This window comes from Sorex araneus, chromosome 10, assembly GCF_027595985.1.
Source record: "Sorex araneus isolate mSorAra2 chromosome 10, mSorAra2.pri, whole genome shotgun sequence".
Taxonomy (NCBI): Eukaryota; Metazoa; Chordata; class Mammalia; order Eulipotyphla; family Soricidae; genus Sorex; species Sorex araneus.
Window position 1 is genome coordinate 22,261,481 of NC_073311.1, and position 15,577 is coordinate 22,277,057.

Below are 15,577 nucleotides of genomic sequence, written 5' to 3' on the forward strand. Positions count from 1 at the left end.
CCTAACTCCTGCACTAACTCTCTGGTCCCTATCTTCGCGATTTTAAACATCCTGATTTTATTGTCTTTTACTACTTTAGACTTGAAATTAAAAACCAAAACCAGAAACAACTATTGCTTACTTCTGGGTTTATCCAGTCTCATGCTAAGTTTACTTATTTATGACCTTGCCCCACAACTGGCATTGCTTTGTGGGTTCTTCCTGGTGCTGCGTAATGAAGCATGTGGAGACTGACCTTGAGCTTACTGCATACGAGCATGACTCCAACCTGACCTCTCTCCCCCTAATTACAAAACCATTACACTCCTTCCCTTCTGATTGTGCCTTACCATTAATTTTGCATTTATCATTATTATTATTATTATAATTTTGTTTTGGGGCTACATCCAGTGGTGCTCAGAGCTTCTTCCTGGTCCCCTGAGCACCGCCAGGGGTAATTCCTGAGTGTAAAGACAGGAGTAACCCCTGTGCTTCACCGGGTGTGACCCAAAAAGAAAAGAAAAAAAAAAAGAATATAGATGCTGAATCTAGATTGGGAGGTTTCAACCCTGATCTGCCACTTACTAATAAGTATTAATCTTGGGCAAATCTATACTAATAAAAATAATTTATGCAACATATTTACAGATACGTAAGAATGACAGAAAGTACTGCTACTAAAGAGTCCTTGTGAAGATTAAATTATGTGTTTAGAAGTTAGAAGCAACAATATGTGAACTACCATTATCAGTTAAAAATCTACCATTTGCTTCCTTTTCTTGCTTTATGGTCTGCGGCAAAGAACATTTTACAATGCATTTAGCTATTCCATAATCCACGTACTGTAATATTAAGGATTTTAAACAAAAGATACTAACAAAATTTAGTATGATATACATCTGACACTTGTCAGTACTCAAAAAAATGTGATGAAAATACAAAGATGTAAGCACATACTCAGAAAAGATAATACAAAATATATCCAAAATCAAAGTTCTCAACTCTTCATCTACTATTCAACTTCTGCCCGTATATCTGCCCTTCACATTCTACAATCTCCTCTCAAGAAAAATCACAAAGGAACTTTCCTAAAAGTCAGTTAGACTATGTCCTTCCTCTACCTCATTCCCATTCTAGTGCTCCTTTACACCCCGACTTAGTGCTAAAGTCCTTCTAGGGAACGATGCACAGACCTTCTGTAGCAAGGTGCCTTGTCTTGCTAGCCTCATCATTTTCCCGCCTGCTCCCATCAGAGCAGTTGGCTTGTTCTTTTTCTCAATACTTCAGGTACTCTCCTAATTCATCCCTGTGGCTGCTATTAGCTGGACTTCCCCAAATCCACAGGATTTATACCCTCACCTCATTTACTATTGTCTTAAATGTTACCCAATTGGTAGAAAATAATTTGTTTTGGTTTTGAGCCATACTCAGCTGTTCTCAGGATTTAATTCTGGCTCTTTGCTCAGGGATCAGTCCTGGAGGGCTCTCAGGGGACGGTATCAGGTGCTGGGAATCAAATCAGGTCCATCCTATACAAGACAAGACCTGGCTCACTATATTTCTCTGGCCCAAAGAAAATAGTTTTTATGCTGATTTTATCACTTATGATCATCCCTACAATATTAGGGAAGTACCTTTGTGACTTTTAATTAATATATATATAGTGCCATACCTGGCAGTGCTCAGGATTTACTTTCAGAGATCATTCCTGGCAGTGCTCAGGGACTATATGTGATGCAGGGGATTGAACTGGGTCAGTCGTGCCAAACAAGTGCCCTACCTACTATACTATCACTATAGCATCAACATTAAAAATATTTTAAGTTTTAGAGTTGAGAACCAAGAATGTTGTTTAATAGACTGATTTCTCTCTCACACAAGTTCTCTCAAAGTCAACAATTATTTTACTGAAGAAGTCTGGTATAAGGTACTTTCTACAACAGTTCAAACACTTTTCCACGTAAGTTGCTTTTGTATTACCTTGCCGATTAATTTCATTTTGAAGCAGCTCTTCCATTGCCTCCTCCTCAGCAATATCTAAAGGAGTATCCCCTTCACTGTTAACTGCTCCTACATGTGCTCCCCGGCCAATCAAAAACCTGTAAAAATCAAAGAGAAGACATTTAAGCAAATATATTATTACTGAAACAAGACTAAATGCATTGCTATATAAAAGCAGCAATAAAAGCCAAGGATAGTATATGGATTAAAAAAAAAAAAAACACCATACAAAGCAGGGAGATCGTACAGCAATTAGGGTGTACGTCTAGTATATACCTGACCTGGGTTCTGTTCCTAGAACCATATGGTCCCCCAAAGCACTGCTTGGGAGGCCCAGGTATCCACAGCATTCACTGCAGACCCAAGCAGCATAGAATGTCTGGGTCCTTGCATTGAACTACTGGACTGGTTAGCAAACATGGCCAGAGAGGTACCCAGGCCTCCTAAACACTGCCTCAGAGGTCCCCTGCCAAAACAAGACAGAACAAAACAAACTACCGTACAGACTCAGGTATGTAGTTCAGTAGTAAAGCAAAAGCACTACTTGCATGTGTAAGGTTGTGATTTCAACTCCTCACACTGCAACTACAACCACAAACACAACCACCACAGCCACAAGCACCAGCAAAATGCAATTAAAAACCTATCACCAAGAATTCTTTTTTCTTGCTAATTTTTATTTCATATCTCTATGATGTACACCCTACTTTACTAATACAAAAATATTTCTAATAATAAACATCATTTAAGTCATTTCAGACAACTTTTACTATGAATTTTCATTATCTCCATGTTGGCTGATTTCCTAAATGATCTCCATGCAACCAGTCTCATGCTATTGCAATATTTCTTAAAATTTTGTTCAAGGACAGAATATAAAGTGTCATCCAACTAATGAAAGTATATAAAATTCAAGCTCATAACTATTTTAATAGACAAATATAGCTATAGCACAAATGCTTTTCTAATATTTTAAGAAGTGAAAACTGAAATCAGTTTTACTGTTATTTTATGTATCTAAACACAAGTGTGAGAAAATAATTCAGATGTCATGAATTATGCCAAAAGTATTCAGACACAAAAGGTTATAAATCTTTTTCCACTGTCAGCTACATCATCTGCCAGTCACATAGTTAACATGGCCTAAGTAAATTCACCTGAAAAATCCATGAATGACTAAATCATATTATGAAAATACTTTCTTTTTAGTACTTTAGCAACTATCTTCTCAGTACCTTGCTGTGAATTTATATACATGTAAATCTATAATCAATTTTGATATGTTATTGGATATAAAAATTGGTTTGGGGTGTAGATCAAGTAAAATAGAGTACATGCTTTGCATGTATGAGACCCCGTTTGGTACTTGGCAATGCATGCACTTCTCCCACGGTATGATGAATCTGAGGACTGAATCACCAAACCCTCACTGGAGGATAAGGAGGCAATCACCAGGAGAGGCAAAAAAAAAAAAAAAAAGTATTACTTTAAATGCACTGGAATACCACAGTGCATTTTATAACATTCTCAGTTTATTTCTGTATTATTCTCTTGTAATAATAGCTGAAAATACTCCACAGTATAGCAAGAACAAACCTTATATTTAATACCATCCTCTTAATATATTCTTAAAATGTACACTTGACATTATCAATCCTTGAAAATTTTCCTAACATGATGGAAGTAACAGATTTTGTATTCCTTGATTATATACTAGTTAGAAACAGTCTGATGTATACTAGTAAGTATAGTTTCCCTTTTGTGCCATTCTTTTCTTGTAATAACTTGTTTATACCTCTAATTTCTAATGTGCTCATTAGTTCAAAACTTGTTAAAGACTCAATTATTTATGCCTCATTTCACCAAAAACAAAATACACCTCAGGTTGAAACCCTAACAAGGTAAGATTTGGGAGACCATTTGGTTTAGATGAAATTGTAAAGGAAGGGATTATTATTCTTTGTAAGAAGAGGTAGACTGAGCCGGAGCAATAGTAAAGTGGGTAGGGCCCTTGCCTTGCACGTAGCTGATCAGGGTTTGATCCCAGGAACCCCACATGGTCTCCTGAGCCTACCAGCAGATATCTCTGAGTGCGGTCAGGACTAACAACTGTGCACTGCTGGGAGTAACCTTAAGACAACAAAAAGAGGTAAACAGAGACAGCATAGTGCCTTCCTACTTAAGACAGATAATAAGAATGCAGTCAGGTATGAGCGTAGAAAGAGCCCCCATCAAAGAAAAAGTCAGTAACCTTGACCCTCAACTCTCCAGTCTTGAAAACCATGGGAAACAAATGCCTGCTTTTAGAGCTAATCATTCTCTATTGACATAGAAGGCAAATCTAACTATGACAGCTGTGTAAAACATGTCTAGCCCTGTACTATTTGGCCAGAACACACAACAAAAACAAGGACTTTCTTAAGAGTTTACAGCTTAGAACATAAAACTGATAATTCTATTATAAAAACATTTTATTGTCTAGAATGAATACAAAATTTTGTTCCATATTATCAGAAATGATTCTTTCTGATACACACAGATATACTGTTTTAGTGTATTTTGTTTTGGAAGATACAGGTATATATTTCAAAAAGATAATCTCATCATAATGCAAAATACAAACTAACGAATGAGAATAAGGAGCTGTGCAAAATTATACTGAAGCATGACATTGATGAAAAAATGAATTTTAGAGATATTCAGAAGACACTGGGACATCATTTGGATATGAAAAATGAAGGTAAAGCTGTTTAAGATAAAAATTAAGTTGACTTGTATGACGTGATAAATGGATAACGACAGTAATGGTTTTAAAAAATAAGTTATTTCTTTTGTTTTTATTAAATCACCGTGAGATAGTTACAAGCTTTCATGTTACAATCTCACAATGATCAAACACCCATCCCTCCACCAGTGCACATTCCCCACCACCAATATCCCAGGTATACCCCTCCTCCCCCCCCCACCTTCATGGCAGACAATATTCCCCATACAGACACTGAGAGGTCATCATGTTTGGTCCATTATCTATTTTTGGCATGCATCTCCCATCCTAACTGGTTCCTCCAGCCATCATTTCTTAGTGATCCCTTTCTCTATTCCATCTGCCTTCTCCCCTCACTCATGAAGCAGTCTTAAAGAATTTTTATTTTATAAAACAGTTCACAATATTTGATTACATTTAATATTCAAATACCCGCACATGAACGGCTCCTCTGTTCCTAAAAGACCATGATCCCGGAGGCCTACTAACGAATTAAGGCACCAAGCGGCTTCTTACAGAAATGCCTCCAGACTGTGAACTGAGCTGTGACCCCATGCCACCCGAGGAGGGGAAAGGTTTTTCTCTCTCGGCTTTTCCTTTCTGCAGAGGAGGCGGCGGCATGGTGACTGCCATCTTACAGAGCCCAGTAACTGGAGGTATGAGCTTGCAGTGCCGCAACTTCTGGCAGAAATTTCTCTGGACTTAATTACTAAAATACCAGAAATACAAAACCACACGGCCGCAAAAGCATGTACTCTTCATTCTCAGAAATGTAAAGGTTTGATTGTTGGGATAAAATTCCAAATAATAATAGTGAATTTTTTGTTGAAATATTGAATGTAATCAAAGTATATAGAGAGTAAAGTGAAGATCATTAGCCACACAGGTGGGGGGCATGGGAGGTATACTAGGGTTCTTGGTGGTGGAACATGTGCACTGGTGAAGGGATGGGGGCTTGATCATTGTATGACTGAGACTAAAACCTAGAAGCTTTGTAACTTTTTTCATGGTGATTCAATTAAAAAAATAAACAATTAAAGAAAAAGAATACTCAAATACCAATCCCACCATCATTACACCTTCCCACCACCAGACTTCGGATGTTTCCATCCAGAACCCCACCTCTGCACCAAAGCAAAACCGAAATAATACATTTCATATTGTTTGTTATGAAAGACCAAAAATACTACAAAAAAGTTTCCTTAGAGGAAAGAGTGTGTTCGTCCTATAAACAGATATGTTACAAACACTTCCCTCCACCCCTATATTATCACTGCATTATAAGTAATGTTTTGGGGCAAAGGATATGGTTCAAGTCTTACATGTTTGAGGGCCAAAGTGACTGCATGACCCCCATCCCCACTCCCATCTGCATCTTCAGGTGTGGTCCCCACACCACAGTAATTCAAAAACAATGCTTTTAAAAAAATGACAGAGAGGGAGAGACAGGGAGGGAGGAACTTTTTAAATATAAACTTTCTACAGTAAGTTTACCTTTACATGTGTTATCAGACAACAAAAATGTATACCATTATAAATGTTTAGCCTGATGTTTTACTTTGTGTTGTCAACATTTCTCCCTTTCATTTTTCTGACCTTCATTGGATGTCTAAACAAATCGTAACATGAAACAAATTTTTCTGTTCTATACTTCTAAAAAAAAAAAGATTAAACTGAGGCTGGAGTGATCATCGAGTAATGTTTGCCTTGCACACAGCTGACCCAGGTTTGATTCCCAGCATCCCATATGTTCCCCCGAGTACCGTGAGGAGTGATTCCTGAGTGCAGAGCCAGGAGTAACCCCATGAGCATTGCCGGGTGTGACCGCCCACCCCCCAAAAAAAAGATTAAACGGTAATATATGGTTTGCTCGAGCCTCAGGCAACCACAAGCTAACGTCCGAGCTCGCAAAGCTGTGCAGAGAAGTGATAAAGGAAGACCTCAAAGAGAGAAGAACAGCAGTGTTGGCTGATGCAGTAGAAGCCAGGAAAAGTATTCGCAACGTTTGCCTGTCCTTTGTCAACCACAAGACCAAGATGACTGTCCTCAGACATCCTGATGGATCTATCACATCTTCCAGAAAGGCAATGGAGAGGATTATTCACAACTTCTACTCCGATCTCTTTGACAGCCATGTCCACCTTCTCACATAAAAAAATTCCGCAGGATGGATATGTCATTCCCAACGCCCTCCCTTCCGAAATCTGACATGCCATTTCGTCAGTAAAGGCCCATACAGCACCCGGTCCAGACAAGGTCGGACCTGAACACCTGAAGAATCTGCTGCCAGTACTCATCAATACAGTGGCTCGGATCTTCACATGCTACCTGTCTGAATGCAAGGTTCTGTCCCAGTGGAAAACCAGCAGGACCGTTCTGTCGTACAAGGGAGACACCCATGACATCGGCAACTATCGCCTGCTATTGCCTGCTGTCTGTTGTCTACAAGTTGTTCACTAGTGTCATCCTGAATAGAATAGGCAGAACACTAGATGAAGGCCAACCATTTGAGCAAGCCGGGTTCCAAAAAGGATTCAGTATGATCGACCATATCTACGGTGACCAAAATCATTAAAGTTTCGCGAGAGTTCAAGATGCTGCTCTGTCTAACGTTCACTGACTTAAAGTCCTTCGATTCTGTTGAGACTGAAGTGGTCATTGAAGCCCTGGCCAAATAGGGCATTCAAACTCAGTACATTAGGATCCTCCGTGAGCTGTATTACAGATTCATCACCAGGATCTCACCGTTCTACAAGGAAGTGATCATTGACGAAAAGAGAGGGGTTCGGCAGGGTGATGCCATTTCACCGAAACTCTTCAGTGCCACCCTCAAGAACATCATATGACAACTAGAATGGGAAGGAATGGCAGTGAAGATAGATGGTCGGCAACTACACCACCTCTGCTTCGAGATGACATCGTTCTCATAATGCCAAACTAGCCAAGCGGCACAAATGCTGGCCGACTTTGACCACAAGTGTGGAAAGGTCAGACTGCAGCTGAATCTCAACAAGGCTACACTCATGAAAAACGAACTAGTCCCTGATGCTCCATTTGCTCTCAATGGAACGAACATCTTTGAATGCAGCACCTTTGTGTACCTGGTCGAGAACTCAACATGAGGAACAAATTGGCGCCAGAAATGCGCAGGAGGAAGAGAGCAGTGTGAAATGCCTTCAAGAGCGTCGAAGAAGTGGTTAAGAGGACGAAGGACCTCCGACTCTGGGCACATCTTTTCGATTCCACCATTCTTCCTGCACTAACGCACGCCTAAGAGACCTGGGCACTACGCAAGAAGGATGAGAACACTATTCGGGTATCCCAAAGAGGAACTGAAAAAACTATGCTTGGAGTATCACGTCTTACTCAAGTGAGAGAAGAAATCCGGAGTTCTGACCTCCGTCGACGATGAAGAATCAGGGATGCTGTCTCGTTTGCCAAGACATCAAAAATCAGATGGGCTGGATATGTAATGTGATGCAGAGACGACTGCTGGACTAGAGCAGTTACTGACTGGGTTCCCCGGAACGTCAAAAGACCGCGTGGCCACCCACCAACGAGATGGTCAGACTTCTTCATCAAAACCCTGAATGAACAATTTGAAGCTCTTCCTGCTCCTGGAGCGAGCAGATATCATTGGGCTACACTAGCTTGCAACAGGGACAAATGGAGACGTTACTGGCGCCTGCTCGAGCAAATCAAATATCAACAGGAAGCCAAGTGATACAAGTGAAGTGAAACAGTAATATATATATTTATTAATTTTATCTTATTGAATCACCGTGAGAGCTACAAGCTTTCATGTTTGGGTTACAATCTCACAATGATCAAACATCCATCCCTCCACCAGTGCACATTCCGCACCACCAATATCCCGGGTATACCCCCTTTCCCACCCTCCTCCTGCCTCCATGGCAGACAATATTTCCCATACTCTCTCTCTACTTTTGGGCATTATGGCTTGCAACACAGACACTGAGAAGTCATCATGTTTGTTCTACTATCTACTTTCGGCATGCATCTCCCATCCCAACTGGTTCCTTCAGCCATCATTTTCTTAGTGATCCCTTCTCTATTCCATCTGCCTTCTCCCCTCCACTCATGAAACAGTTTTCCAGCTATAAAGCAATGCTCCTGGTCCTTGTATCTACTGTCCTTGGTGTCAGCCTCATGTGATGTTATTCTATATTCCACAAATGAGTGCAGTCCTTCTATGTCTGTCCCTCTCTTTCTGACTCATTCACTTACCAAAATACTCTCCATGTCTATCCATTTATAAGAAAATCTCACGACTTCATCTCTCTTAACAGCTGCATAGTATTCTATTGTGTAGATGTACCAAAATTTCTTTGACCAGTCATCTGTTTTAGGGCACTTGGGTTGTTTCCAGATTTTGGCTATTGTGAACAATGCAGCCATGATTATATAGGTACAGATGTCATTTCTACTGTACTTTTTTGCATCCTTGGGATATATTCCCAGAAATGGTATTGTGGGCTCATAAAGAAGCTCAATTTCTAGTTTTTGAAGGACTTGGTCCATATAGTTTTCCAGAAAGGCTGGACCAGTCGACATTCCCACCAACAGTGAAAGAGTGTCCCTTTTCCCCCATTTCCATGCCAGCACTAATTTCTTTTGTTCTTTTGAATGTGTGCCAGTCTCTGTGGTGTGAGATGATTATTTCACTGTTGTTTTGATTTGCATCTCCCTGATGACTAACAATGTGGAGCATTTTTTCATGTGCCTTTTGGCCATTTTTATATCTTTTTTGAGGAAATTTCTGTTTATTTCTTCTCTCCATTTTTTGATGGGGTTGGAGGTTTTTTTCTTACACAAGTCTACTAGCGTCTTTTATATCCTAGATATTATCACATGGGTATTGGGTAAATATTCTTTCCCATTCTGTGGGCTCTTTCTGTATTTTGGTCACTGTTTCTTTTGAAGCGCAGAAGCTTCTTAGTTTGATGTAGCTCCATTTGTTTATGTTTGCTTCTACTTACATGGTCAGTGCTGTTTCGTCCTTAAAAATGCTTTTAGCTTCAATGTCATGGAGAGTTCTGCCTACATTTTCTTCTATGTACCTTATAGATTCATGTCTGATATTGAGGTCTTTAATTCACTTTGATCTGACTTTTGTGCCTGGCATTAGACAGATGTCAGAGTTAATTTTTTTGCAGGTAGCTATCCAGTTTTCCCAGCACCACTTGTTGAAGAGGTTTTTCTTATTCCACTTCACATTTCTTGCTCCTTTGTCAAAGATTAAGTGGCCATATATTTGGGGGTCTGTAACAGGATATTCAACTCTGTTCATTGGTCTGCAAGTCTTTTTCTAGCCCAATACCATGCTGTTTTAATTACTACTGCTTTGTAGTAGAGTTTGAAGTTGGGGAAGGTGATGCCACCCATCTTCTTTTTTCCAATGATTGCTTTAGGTATTCGTGGGGGTTTATTGTTCCATATGAATTTCAGGAGTGTCTTGTCTATTTCATTGAAAAATGTCATGGGTATCCTGATAGGGATCGCATTAAATTTGTATAGTACTTTGGGCAGTACTGCCATTTTGATAATGTTAATTTTCCCTATCCATGAGCAGGGGATGTGTCTCCATTTCCTAGTGTCCTCTTTTATTTCTTGAAGTAGTGTTTTATAATTTTCCTTGTATTGGTCATTCACCTCTTTGGTTAAGCTGATTCCAAGGTACTTGATTTTCTGAGGTACTATTATGAACAGATTTAAACAGTAATATTTAAGCACTACAAATGCATGCAGAAAAATGAGTAGAGGGCACTAATGCGGCTCTGTTACCACACACAAACACACACAGTGAGGAGTAAGAAGCTAATGTTCCAACTGTGTTATGTACATGGGCCAAGAGAGAATATATCATTATCTGCTAAGAAATCATATATCTAGGGAATTTTACATAAAACACTTTAATTCTTAATTATACTAAAAGCACTCTAGGAAAATGAAAGCAAAACAAAAGGGCTACCTCCAAAGGAGCTGCAGAGGTTGCAGAAGGGGAGCTATACGGGAAGCTGCCTTAAGGAATTACCCGGTCAAAGTCAAATACAGACAATCTAAAACTTACATAAACAGGAAGGAAGTTAAACTAACACAGTTAAGATCCAAAGCTGCTGCAGGAAGCAGTGCCTGGAGCAACCACTGGGCCAAAAGTTTTGAAATACGAACACACACACACACACACCTCTCTCATGCATATCAAAATTATCAGCAGCAAATACAAAATGCATATTTCTCTCTCTCTCCCCTTTTCTATCTTACTCTAAAAAACGTTTATAACTTGTATTTAGTATACACTAAATAGAAGTATGTACAAACATATACAAAAATAAAAATATACAATACGATGGCTTCCATTTTTCTCAACCACACCTCAAAAGGGTATTCAAAGGAGGAAAACAGTACTAACTGAAGGAAGTGTAAAGAAAATTATAGGAATACCATAGAGTACCTGCAACGGTTGCAGCAGAGGGAGCTATACGAGAAACAGCCTTAAGAATTATTAGGGTAAAGTCAAATAGAGACCATCTAAAGTTTAGGTAAGTTATTTTCATTTCAAGGTACTGTGATTACCAAGACTGTCAATAATATTTTCAGGTATACGAAAATCTGCACACCTGTACCACCAGTACCCGAATCCTCTCCATCAATATCACACAAGATCCTCTCACTCCACCCCCACATATTTAAAAAAAATTATTATAGTTTAGGTCACATGTTTACAATAGTGCATTACCTATCTTCCTGGAAAGAAGAATTCTCTCTCCCATTATTAACTGTGAAGTGATGGAAAAGTTTGTAACATCACAAACTTTAATCTTTTAAGTTTTTATTAATTTGTCAAACTACAAAGGCAGAAGTTTACTTCTGATACAAATCATTTTATTAGTTCTATTTTTAGTAGTATTTATGGTTTGCCAAATACTTTGCTTAGCTTTTGAATTCATGTTTCTAGAATTATGGTTAATTATAAAATTAGAAAATTACAAGCTAATACTTGTGATAGAAATGAGTCAACTTGTGAAAATGAACTTTTTGTAGTTGTCTTGGTTCCTAGATTCTAAATCATAAACATTTTAAAACCTCTTAAACTGTAGGAATGTACTTAAATTTCACATTAAAATATAGTTAATCCTATAGTTTTTTCTTGAGCATATTCCCCAGAGCAGTATATACTTTGATCAAATCCTAATTCCCAAACAAACATCTATTGATTATATGTACATCCTGCTTTGTTACTAACTATAATTCTCAGAGGTATTAAAAAAAAAATCTTACTCATTGTCCAACAGCTGAAAGAAATTATGCCATCACATTTTATTATCAATAAAATCTCCCACAACCAAAGGATATTAAAATTACTGATCACTTAAGAGTGAATATTGATCGGCTGGAAGACACAACGTGGTTGCCATTATCCATCCTCATGTGACGCCTGGTCACAGCTATTCCTATTGTTTTCATGCAGGAACTTAAGTGCACTGATTTAGTTGGTACTTTTCTGATAAAGTAACCAAGAAAGTATCAACATCAAAACTTGCAAAAAGCCTATTAGTGGATTATGAGAAAAATCCCAGAGGCAACAGCATATTCTTAAGCAATGATGTAAAATGCACCATATGATACTGTAGGGAAAACCACCCTGGGTGATTTAAAAAGTAATAAAAAAGAAGCATAGACCTTTATAAGTAGTTTTGTTCTGAAACCTTTTTAGTACATAAATAATGATATTGTGCTACAATAATGGCATCTTAACTCTGATGTATACAATGTAATATATATTAAACATATGCCCTAAATATTGGGCTCAATCCATACTCAACTATATTTTCACTCATTCTTGCTATTTAGATTCTTTAAGTTTGATCAAAAACTAGAAACTGAGCTTCCATATGACCCCGCAATACCACTTCTGGGAATATATCCGAGGATGCAAAAAAGCAGGGTAGAAATGACATCTGTACCTATATATTCATGGCAGCACTGTTCACAATAGCCAAAATATGGAAACAACCCGAGTACCCTAAAACAGATGATTGGTTAAAGAAACCTTGGTACATCTACACAATGGAATACTATGCAGCTGTTGGGAGAGATGAAGTGATGAGATTTTCTTATACATGGATAAATATGGAGAGTATTATGCTAAGTGAAATGAGTCAGAAAGAGAGGGACAAGACATAGAGGAACTGCACTCATTTGTGGAGTATGAAATAACATCACATGAGGCTGACACCCAAGAACAGTAGATACAAGGGACAGGGGTATTGCCTCATACCTGGAAGACTGCTTCAGGAGTGGAGGGGAGAAGGCAGATGGAATACAGAAGGGATCACTAAGAAAATGATGGCTGAAGGAACCAGTTGGGATGGGAGATGCATGCCGAAAGTAGATAATGGACCAAACATGACCTCTCAGTGTCCGTGATGCAATATATAATGCCCAAAAGTAGAGAGAGAGTATGGGGAATATTGTCTACCATAGAGGCAGGGGGAGGGTGGGAAACAGGGGGTATACCCGGGATATCGGTGATGGGGAATGTGCCCTGGCGGAGGGATAGGTGTTTGATCATTGTGAGATTATAACCCAAACATGAAAGCTTGTAACTATCTCACGGCGATTCAATAAAATTTTTAAATTTTTTTTAAAAATAGAGTCTTTAAGTTTGATGATACCATTTTCCTATTTACAAAGGTTGGGAAGACAGGCTGAATAGACTAGTAACTTAAAGTACAAATTTGAAAAGTTAAACTTTTAGATTAAAATTCAGTCACTGTGATTTTTCTCTACACTTCTCTGATCTCTAAAATAAGATTAGAAGTGGCAGATACGGCTTAGTGGTTGATTACATGGCTTCCATATTGAAGAACCTCAGTTCAAAACTTGTTCTAAGATAAGATTATCGTGCAGGTCTAAAGCAAGTTTGTCACTTCTATTCAAATTTCATTCTCTACCCCCACATTTTTAGAATGATTATAATTATAAAGCACCCCACTGAGTCTGAAATATCATTCTATAATAAAACACAGACATTTTTACAAAAAATAAATTTATGGTGAATAATGATAGTTTCATACAGTAAATAATATAATAATAAACAATTTCATAACATCATTCACACCATGATTTGTTACCAAATAACCCTATGCTAAATTTATAATTTATTTAGTCATCTGGGGGTAAGGTTTTGAATTATGGCACAGGGCTTGGGGGGTAGGTGCAGTATATTTTCATGCAACTATTAGAATGAAATTATGTAAATAGAACTTAAAGCAGTGATCAGAACATTGTAAGCACTCAAAAAATACTATTACTACATTTTCACTATCTTTAATTTTTCCTACCTGATTACTTAGAATAAAATGACTTATACCATACCTTACCTGTTTTATTTTCTAAATCTCTTTGCTTTTGTCCTACTTCTGATCTTGCTCCTCTTGTTGCTTTCTTGTCCAAAAATGATATTCCTAATTTACAGAACAAGGAGCAATAGCCCCCAAATTGCATCAGTACTAAAGGTAATTTATTTATTTTTTTTTGGTTTCCTTTGGTTTATTTGCGGTCTCCCAAGAGATGATGAAGGACAGAGGTGGTTTCCTGTCAGTCAGTCACTCAGTGCCCAATGAGAGGGCCCAGGAATGCTGTGTTGCTCAAACCTGTGGAGTCAGGGGTTTCCAGGGCTATACTCAGAGATGCTCAGGGGACTGGCTTTGGGTGCTTCTGTACTAGAGTCCCAGTGCCTAAGCTCAAATTGATCAAGACATAAAAATTCCTTTATGTTCTCTTTTTGCAGTTCACCTTCCCAGTCTTCTCTATTAACCTACAATTACTTTCTCTTCACAAAAGTATGACTCCAAAGCCAGCTTTTAAAAATATACCAGACCCAATTTCCTTGGTTAAAGAGAAGCTGATTAGGGCCAAGAGATAACACAAGTGTTTGCCTTGAATGCAGCTGATCCCAGCTGATCCCAGTTGATCCCTTGAACCAGATCTGGCCCACTGAGCACTGCCTGTAGTGATCTCTGAGTCTGGAGTAAAGGTCTGCAGTAAACCTTGAGCACCGCTGCATATAACCCCAAAACCAAAATAAGAAAGAAATAAGCTAGTTAACATAGGGAATCATATAAAAAAGATGAAAATAAATGTTAAATAAAAACTGTTTCAACATAAGAGATATCAGTTTCTTTAATGGCATATAACCATGCTACCTTCTAGACAAAAATAATACCCATAAACGCACTGAGAATTCAAAATGGAATAAAAGCTGTAAGTTAACAGAAAAGCAGTTCTAGATTCTTTTGCTTTTAATAATTCAGGTATCAAAGTTAATCAAACAACAATTATTTTATGGCTTTGCTATTCATTTAGACTCCTTCCAAAGAACATGGTTATAGCTAAGTACAGTTATATGATTTTTTTTTTAAATGTACAAATTTCATTAACAAGTTTGAAAGACAGAGAGACTAGAACAAACACAACTCATTTTTCTTATGTTTACAATTCAGCTCTGGAAAAGAAGCGCATGAGCTCAGTAGAAGTAAAGATTACCCACAATGTTCAGTTCTAAGATATTAGAAATCATCAGTAAAAAACAAAGAAATAGACAGTTAATCTTTACCATGTACTATTTTACTTTCATAAACAACATAATTTTCCTACTAGAGGCAAAAGACTCCTCATCCTTTAATGTAATTCATTTTTACCTTCTCTAGAATTTTTCTGAGTTCCCCCACATTCTTCCTCAATGTTCTTAAACATCACCTGAGCCAATTATTTTATTTATTAGGAGTTAATTAATTTCATATGCAT

General features: G+C 38.0%; 1 protein-coding gene across 3 annotated transcripts in view; it reads right to left on the reverse strand.

The window, feature by feature from the left end:
• The window catches only part of PPP1R12A (protein phosphatase 1 regulatory subunit 12A), a 122,836-nt gene that overhangs the window by 63,971 nt on the left and 43,288 nt on the right, over positions 1-15,577 (reverse strand). For all 3 annotated transcript variants that reach the window (XM_055118110.1, XM_055118111.1, XM_055118109.1), the window contains exon 3: positions 1,960-2,078. In XM_055118110.1, coding sequence (XP_054974085.1) covers positions 1,960-2,078 — 119 coding nt within the window. The remainder of the gene's footprint in view (positions 1-1,959; positions 2,079-15,577) is intronic.